General features: G+C 32.3%; 1 protein-coding gene across 1 annotated transcript in view; it reads left to right on the top strand.

Moving 5' to 3' along the window:
- LOC129804199 (CD82 antigen) overlaps nt 1-14,937 on the top strand; it is a 39,724-nt gene that overhangs the window by 23,593 nt on the left and 1,194 nt on the right. The window contains exon 4 of the mRNA XM_055851303.1: nt 4,545-4,673. Coding sequence (XP_055707278.1) covers nt 4,545-4,673 — 129 coding nt within the window. The remainder of the gene's footprint in view (nt 1-4,544; nt 4,674-14,937) is intronic.

The following is a 14,937-nucleotide window of genomic DNA, read 5'->3' as shown; positions in this document are numbered from 1 at the left end:
AATCCAAGGGGGAAATTCACAAGAATATCAGCATCTTTTGAAGGGCGGTGAATTTATGTTCTTACAACGGCAGCACGCCAAGATAAAGGAATAGTGTTAGATACATTAGAAGAAAATCTTTTTGATCTGCTGAGAATTACCTTGAGTGTTAAAGTATTCAAAAGTTCCCAACTCTAACACCTTGAAAATTCTTTCAGTCACTTCTTGTTTGTCAGGTTGAACGAAAAATCATTGAAATCGATTGTTAAATCTTGTTGATGGAAGTTTCCGTGGTATTTTAGCTTCGAGAGAAATTTCTTGTGCCATAAATTCACGATAGAAAAAAAACACCAAGAACGATAGATTGTGGAATTATGAGCAAAAAATATCGCAATTGCAGACCCAGATTTTGCACAAAAAAGACCCACTTCTTTGGCAAATTGCTCTGTAATGATAGACTCTGTTCTGTAGATTGTTAGCGTTTGAACTTTCCAAGATCGAAGCCATTGAAGCGAATTAGTAATTTTTGTCGATACTTTTTTATGATAGTAATTATGTTTAAAATTAGTTTGAGCAAATATTTTCTTTTAAATTTGTTCAAATAAGAATGATTAAAAATCTTCACAATCATCTCACATATCATAAGATCTTCATAAATCACCTGATTTTATAGTAAAGTGACATATTCTAAATTTATATTGCCAATATGAGTTTATTAAGTGCACGAAAAAAATATTTCGTAAAATCGTTCGTAAATGTTTATGAATTCCTACTAAAGATTTATGAAATGCTAGTCAATTGTATAACCTACAAAAATGTTTGTAACTTTTTCGCAAACATTGTGCGTAAGATGATCACTTGATGAACGTTGATGACCTTTTACAAATATTTGCTCTTACATTTTTTCTTGTCTGACAAAACTGTGCGAACAAATAACAAAATTTCACGAACATTTTTTGAGTGTTTATGCACATTTACGAACAAATGTTTGTAAAAGAACAAAAAATGGAATATTTTTTGATACACGAAATTATTCATACGCCGCTGAAGATAATTTACTTTAAATTCAAATATAATAGGGTAAATGTACCAAATTCTGGCCAGCTTGCAATACCGGCCACATATTTTGTTTCTCAAATTTCCATGCATTTTTAGTTTTTGCATACTCTAGAGATTATACAATGCAAAAAATAACAAAAATATCGCTCATATCGCTTCGACGAGCAAGATGATCTGAAAAATGCATTGGAAGAATTCCGGAAGAGCAAGGAACTATGAGAATTAAGGTGGACGGAATAGACCACCAATGCTATGTCTACATTTTTATTCATTTTAAATGTATTAAGAATGATTTTAGTGAAAAAAAGACGATAAACTGTCTACAAATTTCCAAGCAACACTCCTTATAAAAGAGTAACAAAAAAATTCAATTTGTTATTAAAAATATTACATTTCAAACTTGAGACTTTGGCGCTTGCATGCAACTATGCCGAAATTTGGCACACTTACTCTATTATTGTAGGAATTTCATGGAAAGAGGAATATAATGAAAACCTTTCAAGATTCGGTAGTACTTTGAGATATTCGTTCTGGATACCACAAGGAATATAATTTAGTGTTTTTTTTTTCTTTATTTAAAAAATTCTGGTTTAATAACTTATTTTTTCTAATTTATAATCAGACAAGATTTTTGGAAACACATCGACTCGGTATTCAATATTTAAGGCAAATGGTTGATAGCATTTTGAAAAAAAAAAAAAACTAAAGTTAGTTGTTTTTAGTCAAGATTTGAGACCCGTGTGAACTAGGCTAAACCTTTAGTCTGAAACTCGTGACACGAGATTTGCTTGTCTATTCAAACGTTTTGAGTGTTAGAAGCCTTTTGCGATATTTCAAAAATAGCGACAATGAGGCCATTTACACCTCCGCACCGCATCGGATTGAGATTGAATTGTCCCAAAATCGGATTTTGGGACAAGTCAGTTTGAATCTAATGCGATAGTTTAAATTACCTCAATAACACCGTTTAGATTGTGGTCATAGATTGAGACTTAATGATCCGAAATCCGATTTTGGAACAGTTCAATTCCAATCTAATGCAGCCAGCGGTGTAAATAGCCTCTTATGTTTTTTTTTAATTGTGGATTTATTAGAGATTGTTTACTCCTCACGGACGAGTTATCCGTTTCAGTAAGAGCATTGAATCTTTCAGGGGTTTTTTTTAATAATAAAAGCTCTAGAAAACATATTTCTTAACCGATTTGAATAAATTTTGGATTCATTCAAAAGATCTTCTAATATCGTACAAAATTGAACATATTCTAACAAATTATAATAATCTGAAAACAAACCTGAAATTATTTTATTTGTAATTCAATTATCATTTTCGAAACTATCATCGTTTGGATTTGAGGTTTTTCGTGAATCGTTTTTAATCGGAGAGCCAAAAATCACTGAATGATTGAAAATTAAAAAAATGTATTTGCTTTTGCAGGTTTATTAAATAAAGAATCTTTTAAAATTTTTAAAATACCGTAAAGCGGTTTTCAGACCAGAGGTTTAGTCCAGTTCTCGAAGGTCTCAAAATCCTAAATGGAAATCAATTTTATTGCTTTTTAAACATCTATTAGGTCATTTGTCCTAAATAACCTAGACCCAAGTTAAATTTTCCAAAATATCTTGACTGATAAGAAATTATAACAGTTAAGCCATAGGGCTAAGCCTTGGGTCTGAAGCCGATATGAGTGTGGGTGACTTTGTCCCCTGCGAGTGACTCTGACAACCTCCTGCCTGATTCGTAAGCTTTTCTTTATTTCTAGAACTTAAGAATGATCTTTACCGATCCGATCTACCATGTCTCATCCGTGAGAACTGATCTTAAATATTAGAATTAAAGAAAAGCTTACGAAGAGGAGGGTGTCAGTCACCCACAGGGGACAAAGTCACTCGCATTTAGGGCCCAAATAGACTCCGGCTTATCCTTGAGAATATTTAGCATACAAAATCTGGCAGTAAAGGATGCGGTAGAGAAACTTTATGCAAAGGAGTTCTATTTGATGATCCTAAGCCCACAGTATATGACAGTTTGGGATAGATCTTTACTGCTGAATTTTACAGGCTAAATATTCTCGAGGATCAGCCTAAGTCTATTTAGGCTTTAACGATATCTAATTTCAAGCTTAGAATGAAAAAAACCGAGAGATATTTCAGCCCAAAGATGCCACGATTTTTGTTTGTAAGTTTTAACAATAATTTTTTATTTTATCGGCTTTCGGCTAATCACCAGAATTGTAAAAGGTATTAGAATATTTTGCACTTAGATACGATCGTATTTTATGTGATTAAGGTTTTCTGTTAATAATTTTACTAGAAAAATGCATGTGCAATAGGCTCCTTTTGCTCTGAGTGATTCTATCCTAACTTCGCTTTTCGTATAAAAAATATATTTGTCGTAAAATCTGCTAAGTTAGTACTAAAAAAATAAGTAATTGCTTTTTTTCTTTATTAAAAAAGTAATTAAATTACCAATAAATATGTTGCGTAATACTGAAGTCAAATTCACGAATGTAATTAGAAAACTCAGCTAACTATTTACTGGTTACTGCTTATTCTGTTGGGCAATTATCTGGTTATAACCAGAAATTTAGTCATAGACCACACCAATTATCTCGTACAAGGCACTATCTCCCTGAATCCAAGACACTTATCTGTCTCCAGATATGTGAAATTATTTTAGGCGAATTTGATCTCCTATATTTACATACATGTCAAATCTTTAAGCTTAAGCTTTCCACTGAAATCAAATTTTTATTCCAAGTACGAATACGAATATGAAAAAAATATAACAATTAGGGGAAACTGGGGCACCACCAAACACGGGGTAGTACCAAACACAGGGTAGTACCAAACACTAATTTTTATTTCCTAACTACTTGGACTATCTCAACCATTTCTTCAGTAGAAAAGCATCCCTATAGTGCCTATAAATTCCTATAGGTCTTGTCCGTAGAAGTCGAATATCTGATTAAAAAATCGCAGTGTTTGGTGCTACCCCGCGTTTGGTGGTGCCCCAGTTTCCCCTACTCTCAGTTGAATTTTTTCGGTAAAATCGAATAGCCCATTTCAGTAAAAATTGAGTTTTTTTTTTCAAAATCATGATGATTTAATCAAAGTTTAGAGATAGTTTAGCTAGCATATAATTATATCTTCTCCCTTGTTCAAATCATGCTTATCTGTGGGAATTTCTCCTTCATCGTAAAATTGGTGGATCAATTTTAATAAATTTCTGAGTTATTGAAGAGACGTTTACCAGATGAGATTTCAGCAATAAAGCACAATTTATTTTCACTGGACGAATGAGAAATTTGACCGGTCGGTTGGTAAATTGAGAAGAAAAGTTCCAGTCAAATTGAATTTGATAATACCCACAATAGTCTTGTTTTATCATTTGCCTCTTTGAGGTCACAGTCACTTGACCACCATAATAACGAGGCATTTTATTAATTGAAGCAAAAATAGCCACATTTTTACATTTCTTTCTTTTCTATTATTCTTTTTTTTTTCAGCAATTTACTCAGCCAGCCGTTATTGATCAACTCGCCTATGTCCTCATAGTTTGCGGAAGTGTAACATTCCTGCTCAGTTTTTTGGGCTATTGTGGTGCCATTCGAGAGAGTAAATGTCTCCTAACAACGGTAAGTACGTGCATAAAGTCCAAGTCGTGGACAGGAATAAATTAAACATCCACACTTGAATGGATGGTGCAGGAAAGAAAAAAAAAAGATCACTGAAAGTCTTGCCGTGGAGGGAGATTGAGTGAAAAATGGAATTATTTCACTTTCTTCACTCTTTCTCTTGGGCATGAGATACTTGTTGAATTGCAAAAGGAAAATTGCGATAGTGCAGAAAAAAAAACTTTGTCACCACTTCTTGAGCATTTTAAATATTTCATTCATGTTTTTTTTTGTTAGTTTTACCTCACCCAAGTCTGTATAAAGATATATAAAATAAATCCCCACAAAGTTATATTTCACGGGTATAGAAAGTCCCGTGCAACCAACTAGAAAGATGATCAACATAATGCGACTCTTGCAATGGGATATAATTGAAGGCTTAAATAACTGAAAAATCACTTTCTCGTCAAATGCTGGGTGAGACAAAGTGCGATCTAAATGCACGTTTTACCGCGATTTTCGAAAAACTTTCCAATCAATTGAAAAGAAGCACAAAAAGACGTCGATCACTCACGAGAGGAGCGGAAGTCACTTAAAGATACAAAAAGCACAAGTGAATTCACCAATTGAATTTAAATATTTGTTACCTATTCTAAATTCAATTGTGGCCATTTGTAATGGGAAATTAAATCACATCCATTTGTCAGTATTGAGAATAAACCGCATTATTGTACAGAAAGAGAAAAGTTATTAAATCAATTGGATCACTTTGGCTAACTTTGCGTTATTTTTATTCTTCACCTTTATTTCTCAAATTTTGCGAATATTACGCATAAAAATTTTACAATTTATTGTTTAGACACAAAGTTAGATTGGGGTCTCAATCAAATTAAGTGATACAAATGTTCTGAATTTAATTTCACTATAAAAGATTTCTGAACTCATAAGGTACCTATACGAATCACACTCAGTGAGTTTAATTCACATAATTCCACAGCAAAATGTATTTGGCACGCCCATTACAGTAAAAGTAATGAAAATAAATCAATAAAAAATATTAAAAATTAATTATATTAGTATTAATATTACTATAAAAATACAATGTCTCTATGCTCAGGTATAAAATTAATCAATCCAGGTTTTACGATTATTTTAAATGCAGCAGAATTCGGATAATATTTATTATACGAGCTTCAGTCTTAAGGTTTAGCCATATGGCCTAACCGGCTTAACTACTGTAATTTCTTTCTGTTGCAAGTCGAAAAGCCTCCTTCAGTATTATATTCATTGTAATTGGCTTGAAATATCTCGAAGAATCACTGCAATTTCTCGTTCTTTAGAAAATCTAGACATTCGGAAACAGAGCTACACCTTTAGTCTAAAGACCGCTTTAGACCAATATTTTGAGTTTTTTTTCTTGAAAAATCAATGATAATTCCACATAAGAAATTGTTTTGAAAATATCAAAATCTATTTAATTAAAATCTTAGTAAAACATTAACTAATATAATTAAACTCTCATGAAATTGTGACATTTATACGGGCCTAAGAACTAAGGCTTAGCTATATGGCTTAACTTCTCTAATTCCTTATCAGTCAAGATTTGTTGGGAAAATATGACTTAGGATTGAACATTATGGGCATATGATCCGGTTAATTCTGAAAAATCAATAAAATCTGTTGCTATTTTGAAATTTGAGACTTTCGGGAACTGGGCTAAACCTTAGGTCTGAAGCCGGCATTATGATTTGAAGAGACAGGGAAGACCGGGATATAGTATAGAATACCCAGTGGGTTTTTCTAGTTTCCCTTAAAATGTACATTGAGCAAAGTAATATTTAATAAAATTAGGAACAGACATTCATATTCCCTGAAAAATTTACAAGTCTAATACTGTTCTCCTATAATTTAAAATTATTTTTATGAAATGGGTATATATTGTAATAAATGGGAAGTTTGATGTTACAGATGTTGGCCTAATACTTGGACTGATGAGTTGCTAGTCTAGATATTATTGTTCGACTTTGTTTCTGGTTTAATAAAGTTAATTAAGTAAGATGATAAACACAAACAGCCTTGGGGACGGGGCCAGATATAGTCACTAATCCGTGGTAGGCTAAAACTACCAATGATTTTTCACTAATACGCAAATAATCGTACTACTGATATTCCTAATAATGTTCCCATTTGGATGTGATATTGGTGACACAGATATTTTCAAAATGCTTGCATCAGTCTTGACTCAATTACAAAAATTGCACAAAAAGTTGGCTTAGGGCAGAATCACATTGACAATAAAATGGTCGCCATAGCCTCACCGTATTTCGTTAATTTACGCATTTTCATTGCAATTCTTACGCAAATTTTCTATTAGCGTATTACCTTATCTCATAGTAGTGGCACTAGGTGACAATAATACAAGAAAATTGAAGAAATAAAACGAAAATGCGATAAACGGTGAACAAAAAAACTGTAAGAAAAATTAATTGCACAGTTTTTTTTATGCTCACCGTTTACCGTATTTTCGTTTTATTTCTTCAATTTTCTTGTATTATTTTCACCTAGTGCAACCGAGTATGAGGTGATATGGTAATCGAGAATTTGCATAAGAATTCTAATGAAAATGCGTAAATTAACGAAATACGGTGAGCATTTTACTGTGAATGTGATTCTTCCGTAAACCAGTATTCCAAAAACGAAAATATTTTTTTTTTTGGTTTTCTGACTGAGAACAAAATAACTTTTTATAGTCAAAAATTGTTTTTGGTTTTGGGACACCAGTATCCCACTCGTTTTAAAGGGTTAAGCCTTTTCTTTTAGGCTTAAATGACATTTGTTAATAATAATTTGGTATGTCCAGTTGGTCCAGTTTAATATTCCGACCTTAAAAATGGTGACAATTTGTACCCCGAAATTGCGTATATCTACCACGGCAGGGGCACATTTATTCAATTTGGCTTATTTCATTATCCTCTCTAAAACAAGTCAAGGGTTTTAGAGCTTTGAACTTCACGGTTTCACACAGCCAATATCGTAGTGCTTTTTATATGCTTTTTATAAAATAGAAAAAAATAGATAAACTTTATCATTTTTTATAAATTAGTCGTGAGTTTCTAATCATCCACAAGAATTGAATTTTTATCGATACTAAATAATAGTCCGAATATTCATATTTTCCTTTGGGTACTCAGGATCCCAAAAGATGCGAGAGTTAAATAGGCATATAACTGATAATCCCATCCTTTTATATTGATTATCATGTGAGTATCCTTATAGACATCCCGTAAATCTCGTTAGCTAGCACGAATTATTATTATTATTATAATTATATTTTGTCAGGCTAGCGGTAATTTGAATCATGCTAATCCATTTTGTTACGGGTTCACGTAAATGAAAGAAATATTTAAATAAATTATTCTAATAGGAAATCTATTATTCAAGAACTTTACAGACTGTTTACTATCTTAACCAGAAAAATGTGCTTTTAAAGTTGTTTTCCAAAATCTTCATTCAGTGGGGAATGCTCTGCGCTCTTGTCTGTGCTGGTTTATAAAAGATATAAAAGGTCGACCGAAGATGAAGTTATGTATTTTAAGCAATTTCCTAAAAACTATTAGATCTAAAAGAGTGTTCGCTGATTTAGAACAAATAAGATTTTTCGCCAGGATAAGCAAGAAAGGAGTTTCGGTCAAAATTTAGAATCCCGAAAACCAATATCCAGAACGCTCAAAAACCCCGAAAGGACCAAAATTCCTAAAGTCATAAGCTCGAATCGAGACCGAGAGTCATAACTACTCCTAAAATTCCACCTGCTCTTTCTGGAGCCAAGGAAAATTTTCTGTGTTTTTGAAAATTATTCCACACTTTCTTTGTAACCTTTTGGGATTTTGGTTTCGGGATTGGGGCCCTTAAGAAGGAACATGAGGTATATCAACCAAACTTCGGTTTATTAAAATAATCACTCATCAGGTTTTTTCAAAGTTCACGATGGGAATTCCGGAAGTCAGAATTCCGGTCGGAATTTCCGGTCAGAATATAGAAATAGTTCGAGTAAAGACGTATAAACTTTTTCCAAAGCTTTCGGCTGAGACACTGTTTTTCTTAGTGCTGTTTGCAAACTCTGGAAAAAATTATGTGCTTTCTCTGAGTAATTTCCTCATACCGAAAATTGTAGAAGTTAGTTCGTTCTTTTGCTATGATCGTAACGATCATTATATGAAAGTCATGCCCTCCACAAGAGCACGAGAAGAAGGAGATTGCAAAGAATTAAGTCTGGGTTTATCGTGAAATGGGGAGCATGAAGCTTGGAGTTCTGGGCTCCTGAAAATGGGTAATGGGCTATTTCAGGGCCCGGGACCACAGAATTTCCGAAATCCCCATCCAGATAATTAGTTTCACTTCGGTTAGTTCTTTAGATTTTTTTTGAATAAATTATTCTCAAAGAAAAACTTCAATTGGTGCCTAATTTAGTTTCAGTTTTCCGTTTTCGAAAAATACAAGATTTTTTCGTAATAATATCTAAATATAAATCTTCAAAGGGGCGTGGTCTATTTTTCATTGTCAGCTATGAAGTGCGGTATACAAGTGAAAAAATAATAGTAAACACGTTGTTATGTGCTTGTGTATCAACTATCTGGTTATTATATTTTAAATTATTTAAAATTCAACCTTAATTTATGCTTATCTTATGATGGGGTGCGATAGAAGAGGTTTCTGGGCGGGGTTTAGTCGAGGTACCATACAGTATCTTCATGTAAAATGAATAAAAAGAAAATCGATCAAGCTGAAGCCTCTTTAGAATAATTACATCTCTATCCTTTCTTGCCACATATCTATCGTTTTTGTCCATAATAAGAGAAATTGCAGAAAAAATCGGAAAAAACTACTTTAGAGATTGTTCTGAAATAGAATATGACCTCAAAAGTTATCCAGATCAGATACTTCTAACTCACGATGACCGTGAAGGTCATGCTTTTATTAAGTTCTTGCAACAAGGCTGATCAATCTCTGTGTGTATTTTGCTAAGAAGTTAGGTAAAAAAACAGTATTAAATTTACAGAGCAATTATTGTGCATGGGGAAGCGGAAAATGTGAAAGTTTTTTTTCCAACAATTTTGTAAATATTTCTTATACTTATTTTATTTACTTTACACGATGCTATATTCCGATATTGTGCAATATGTTTAGTGAAATATTTTGTTTTCTTCTGCAAATGTAATGATTTTTCTGTTTTTCTTTTTTAATTAATTCAATTTGCAAACAAGAGAGGAAATTTATAAACGTATGTTGAGCAATTGTTCAGTGGGACAGTCGAAAAAATCTGTGGAATTGTTTCTGTGCGCAGACGGTGAAGAATAAATTTGCAAAATGAGCAAATTGCGCAAAGATTTTACTGGCAAGAAGCATCGTAGGTGGAAGTAATTAATTAAAACATAGGATGATATAGGAGAATTTGAAGGAAAACACATATTCCATAAATTATTGGGTTTTTTGAGATACCATTCTTGTTTCGAATAATCTCAGTTAAATTGTTTAAGTTGTGATTTTTTTTATCAAGAAGGAAATTTGGGACTACACAAATAAACAGCGTGAATAAAATTTATCCATTGTTGATTAATTGCAAGATAAAATCCAATAAATCTATTAATCAACGATTGTGTAATTAACAGGTTATTCTACGTGGGCGATGTTATTACACAAGAGACTTAAATTGTTTCAAAAAGTTCAAAAGATCTTGAACCAGAAATGGCTCTCAGTGATATTGCATTTCGAGCTCAAATAAATTGGAATATTTGTTTGCTCAAAGCACTGATATGCAAAATAAAACAGCGTCAATTTTATCGAAAGTAACAGGTCATTTAATATTGATAGTAAATTGCATTCTTGCGATTTAATTGAAGAGGAGCTGCATTGAAGACGACACAACAATTAATAAGAATGAAAGCGCATTTTCCTGTAGAAAGCTGCTTGTAATCGGAAGAATTTACGAGTGCCATCAAACAAATAAAAATTCAGAATCTATTGAACTTGACATAATTTAATGAATTTTCATTGCACTTTGCATTGTAGCACATTTTTTTCTATTGTTATGTACAGATTTGTTTAGTATTCAATCATGTGCATAATTAATTTTCAATATTAAAGAATTATTTTCGAGTTAACATATACTTCGGTCGAAATAGTTTTTACCTATCACAGATTATTATTATATGGAATAGAGAAAACCTGTCCCCAGTTTTCCTTTTCCGCCTTTCATGAACTACCGCACAAAAGAGACTTTTTTTTACCAAAAACGATTTTAGGAAAATTTTAGAAAAATCAGAAAGTTGTAGAGTAGAGCTATAATTTTTTTTTATAATTTAATCATGAGCGAGATCCGTGTAGTTTTCCTGGGTCATAATCTCAACTCTGAGCGACAAAAAAAATACTTCTTATTTTTTTGTGTTTGTAATTATTTATAACCGAATCCGGGATTCTAAATACTTTGTCTTTCGCTGTATCTTTTTATACTGTTACCCACAAAAAGAGGTACTGGTAAGGCTGGTAAGGCATTTTCTTGGACATTTTGCTGTTGTCATTAATGTGCATTGAGAGCATCAACTTCCAGATAGATAACTTAAAATTGCATTGCAGTCTGAGTCAAAAAGTTTTACACAGAAAACCTGAAAGTATGACACGAACTAAAACAGTTTTAGCTGGGAGCGGAAGATTTAAGCGCCCTGGTATCGATCTTTTACCATGTGTATATTATTCCCATTTCTATCAATTGTTGATTGTACACTGAGAGAAATCCGAAAAAGTTAAAATAAAATTCCGGAAATGTTAATTTTACCCTGCAATATTGATCCAAAATCGGTGTAAATATTACCTTTTTAGGTGTATTAGGAGTTTAAGTTAACCTTTTTCATGTTAATTTTACCCTTAAAAAGTTGTAAAATTAACATTAAAAAATGCTGATATATTTTTACACCTAAAAAACGTTAAAGTTCTGGGGAAAAAAAGTTAATCGCACCCTCTTTTTTCTCAGTGTATTCTCTAAAAGGAAACTTCGTTACTAAAAAATGTGATTTTAATTATTTTTTAGAGGTAGAAAATCCGAATGAAAAATATAGTATTATTACAATTGCGAAAACGTACGATTTACGAACGTATATTTTATTTTAAAAAATATACCAAATCTTCTAAACAGAACCCTCGAAAAGCGGACGTTATCAGTTAAAAGAAGAACGTGGTAAGTTCTCTATTACGTATATCAGGTAAAAATAACGTAATTTTGTGGTACCGTAGATGCTGGCTACTTTGTACTCCGAGGATGACTTTGCAACCCTACTCTTCGTAAGCTTTTATTTAATTCTTGCTTTTAACCCTTTAAGGACGATAGGAACACCGGTGTTGTCATAAAAAGTGATTTCTGTGACCTCCAATTTTTGACCCTCTCGTCCTTAATGGTATCTACACACTAGAAGCAATTTTCGTCAAAAATTGCATTTTTAAAAAAAAATCTGACGTTTCTGCCTACAAGGATAGGGGAAATTTTCTTTAAAAAGGCATTTATTTAAGAAATTTCTCCTAGTTTGTAGAGGCATTAAAGGATTACGGATGGTCTTTTGGCCATCCTAAATTGTCCTTGTGGTTTTTAGATTATCTTTAAGTTCCAGAATTAAAGAAAAACTTACCAAAATTGGGGGTGTTAAGTTATACCCGTCACATCTGGAGTACAAAATCACCCGTATCTACAGTAACTCAATATTACGTTCATTTTACCACTACAAAGTCACTCCCGGATTGTAGTCATCCGCATCTATGGTAAAATAGTCACTAGAGCTCTAGAATTCTCTAAGTCATTTTAATTACGTGCGAATCACGTTTCAATGACCTAGTATCTTATTAGAGGGGTAATGTGAAATTACTAACTTCAGAGAACTCAAATCAGTTTACTCTGGAAATCCTGGAAACCCGAAAATCCATTAAGAACATTTAAAAATATTAAAAGCTGATGAGGATCGCTTGGACAACTTCACTTAGAAAAAAAATGAGTAAAACTTACTCGAACCTCGAACCAATGTTAAAATATTTCTTCTTCGTTGTGATTTTCGATTAACCTTTTAAGGATGAGAAGGTCCACAATCGCGGATCAGAAAAAAATCATATCTTCTGACTTTTTAGAGCTATAAGTTTAGATGACCGTGGGAAAAATTTTGCTTTTGGGTCACCGGTGACCCAATCTTAAATGTTTGACTATATTTTAGAGTCAATTTTACTTCTCTTTAGGTGTAATATTCAGAAGAGTTATATCAACTTTTTTCAGAGTAATGGTGTCTACGCATTAGAAGAAATTTTCGTCAGAAATTGCCTTTAAAAAAAAAATCTAACGTTTCTGCCTACAAGGATAAGGGAAATTTTCTTTAAAAAGGCATTTTTTTAAAGAAATTGCTCCTACACTGAGAAAAAAGGGGGTGCGATTAACTTTTTTCCTCGTAACTTTAACACTTTTTAAGTGTAAAAATATATCAACATCTCTTAATGTTAATTTTACACCTTTTAACGGTAAAATTAACATGAAAAATGGTTAATTTAACCCCTAATACACCTAAAAAGAGCAATATTTACACCGATTTCGGATCAATAATGCAGAGTAAAATAAACATTTCCGGAATGTTATTTTAACTTTTTCGGATTTCTCTCAGTGTAGTGTGTAGAGGCGATAACACTTACGCTTCTTGTCTTGAACTTTATATGAAGAAAGAGTAAAAATATTATTTTATTTTATTTATTTCGATGTAACCGGGCTTTTATTGCCATTTTGTACATTGTTCAGTTTACAAATTTATTATTCTGTTTACAATGTTTCGTGAAAAATGTCCATTCAGACGCTTCAATCATTTGCACCGAGCGGGACTCGAACTCACAACTGTGACAGTCGAGCCAGGGGTCACACCAGAGTAAAAATAACTCTTTTTATGAGTAAAAAATAAACTCGTTTTAGGGGTTTAAATTTTCTTTTTAACACTGAAAGAAATCCTAAAAAGTTAAATAATATTCCGGAAATTTAATTTTACCTTACGGTCTTGATCCGAAATCTCTGTAAGTAAATATTACCTTTTCTTAGGTGTATTCAGAGTTAAGATTACCCTTTTCCATGTTAATTCTACCCCTAAAAGGGTATGAAATTAACATGAAAAAATCATGATACATTTTTACACCTAAAATAACAATAAACGTTTATTCATGCCCCAAGCAAAGCATTTTACAATTAAGGGACTATATACAAATACATTCTTGTTTTAAAATAACTTGTTTTAAAAATGTTACTAGTATGACGAAGAAATGTCAATCGTATCCTCATTATTTTCTCACTAAAGAGTTAAAATTAGGTCGTTTTAAATCGGAAAATGGATAGATTTTGCTATTTTATGTTTGTCTTTGTTTTCTTTTATTTTATTACCTCCTTTATTAATTTTTTCTTGATTTCTAGGTACCCATGTTGCAAAATACTAGCATTTGATGAGCGTGATGCATTACACCGATTATATGTACCTATCTTCATGAGACACTGTTAGGCCTATTTCTAATTCATGTTGCACTTGTTGACATGCTGAACTTTGCCAAACGAAAATTATCTTGACTGAAGTGTATTTTTAAGGGCAGAATCACATTGACAATAAAATGCTCGCCGTAGCCTCACCGTATTTCGTTAATTTACGCTTTTTCTTGCAATTCTTACGCAAATTTTTCATTACCGCATTACCTTATCTCATACTCGGTGACACTAGATGAAAATAATGTAAGAAAATTGAAGAAATAAAACGAAAATTCTATAAACGGTGAGCGAAAAAAACCGTAAGAGAAATTAATTGTACAGTTTTTTTTATGCTCACCGTTTATAGAATTTTCGTATTATTTCTTTAATTTTCTTACATTATTTTCATCTAGTGCCGCAGACTATAAGATAAGGTGATACAGTAATCGGGAATTGCATAAGAATTGCAATGAAAATGCGTAAATTAACGAAATGAGGAGCATTTTACTTTCAATATGATTCTGCCCTAAATCAAAAACACTTGAGCGTATACTTCAGTCGAGATAAAATATTACATTGAAAAAAGTGTAACAATTACATCGACATCCTTCGAGATAATTCAACTCGGTGACAGAGTAGTTTCAGGTGTTTTCTTAGTATAGCAATCCACCGCGCGCTTAAAGATAAGCCGAAAGGACTCACTAAAACCCATGAAGACCCAAAATAACCGACAGATTTTTTTCAGGGAACCGGGAATTCTAATTT

Source organism: Phlebotomus papatasi, chromosome 2, assembly GCF_024763615.1.
Source record: "Phlebotomus papatasi isolate M1 chromosome 2, Ppap_2.1, whole genome shotgun sequence".
Classification (NCBI taxonomy): domain Eukaryota; kingdom Metazoa; phylum Arthropoda; class Insecta; order Diptera; family Psychodidae; genus Phlebotomus; species Phlebotomus papatasi.
The sequence above is the reverse complement of the archived record's forward strand: the minus strand, read 5'-3'. Positions and strand labels throughout refer to the sequence as shown.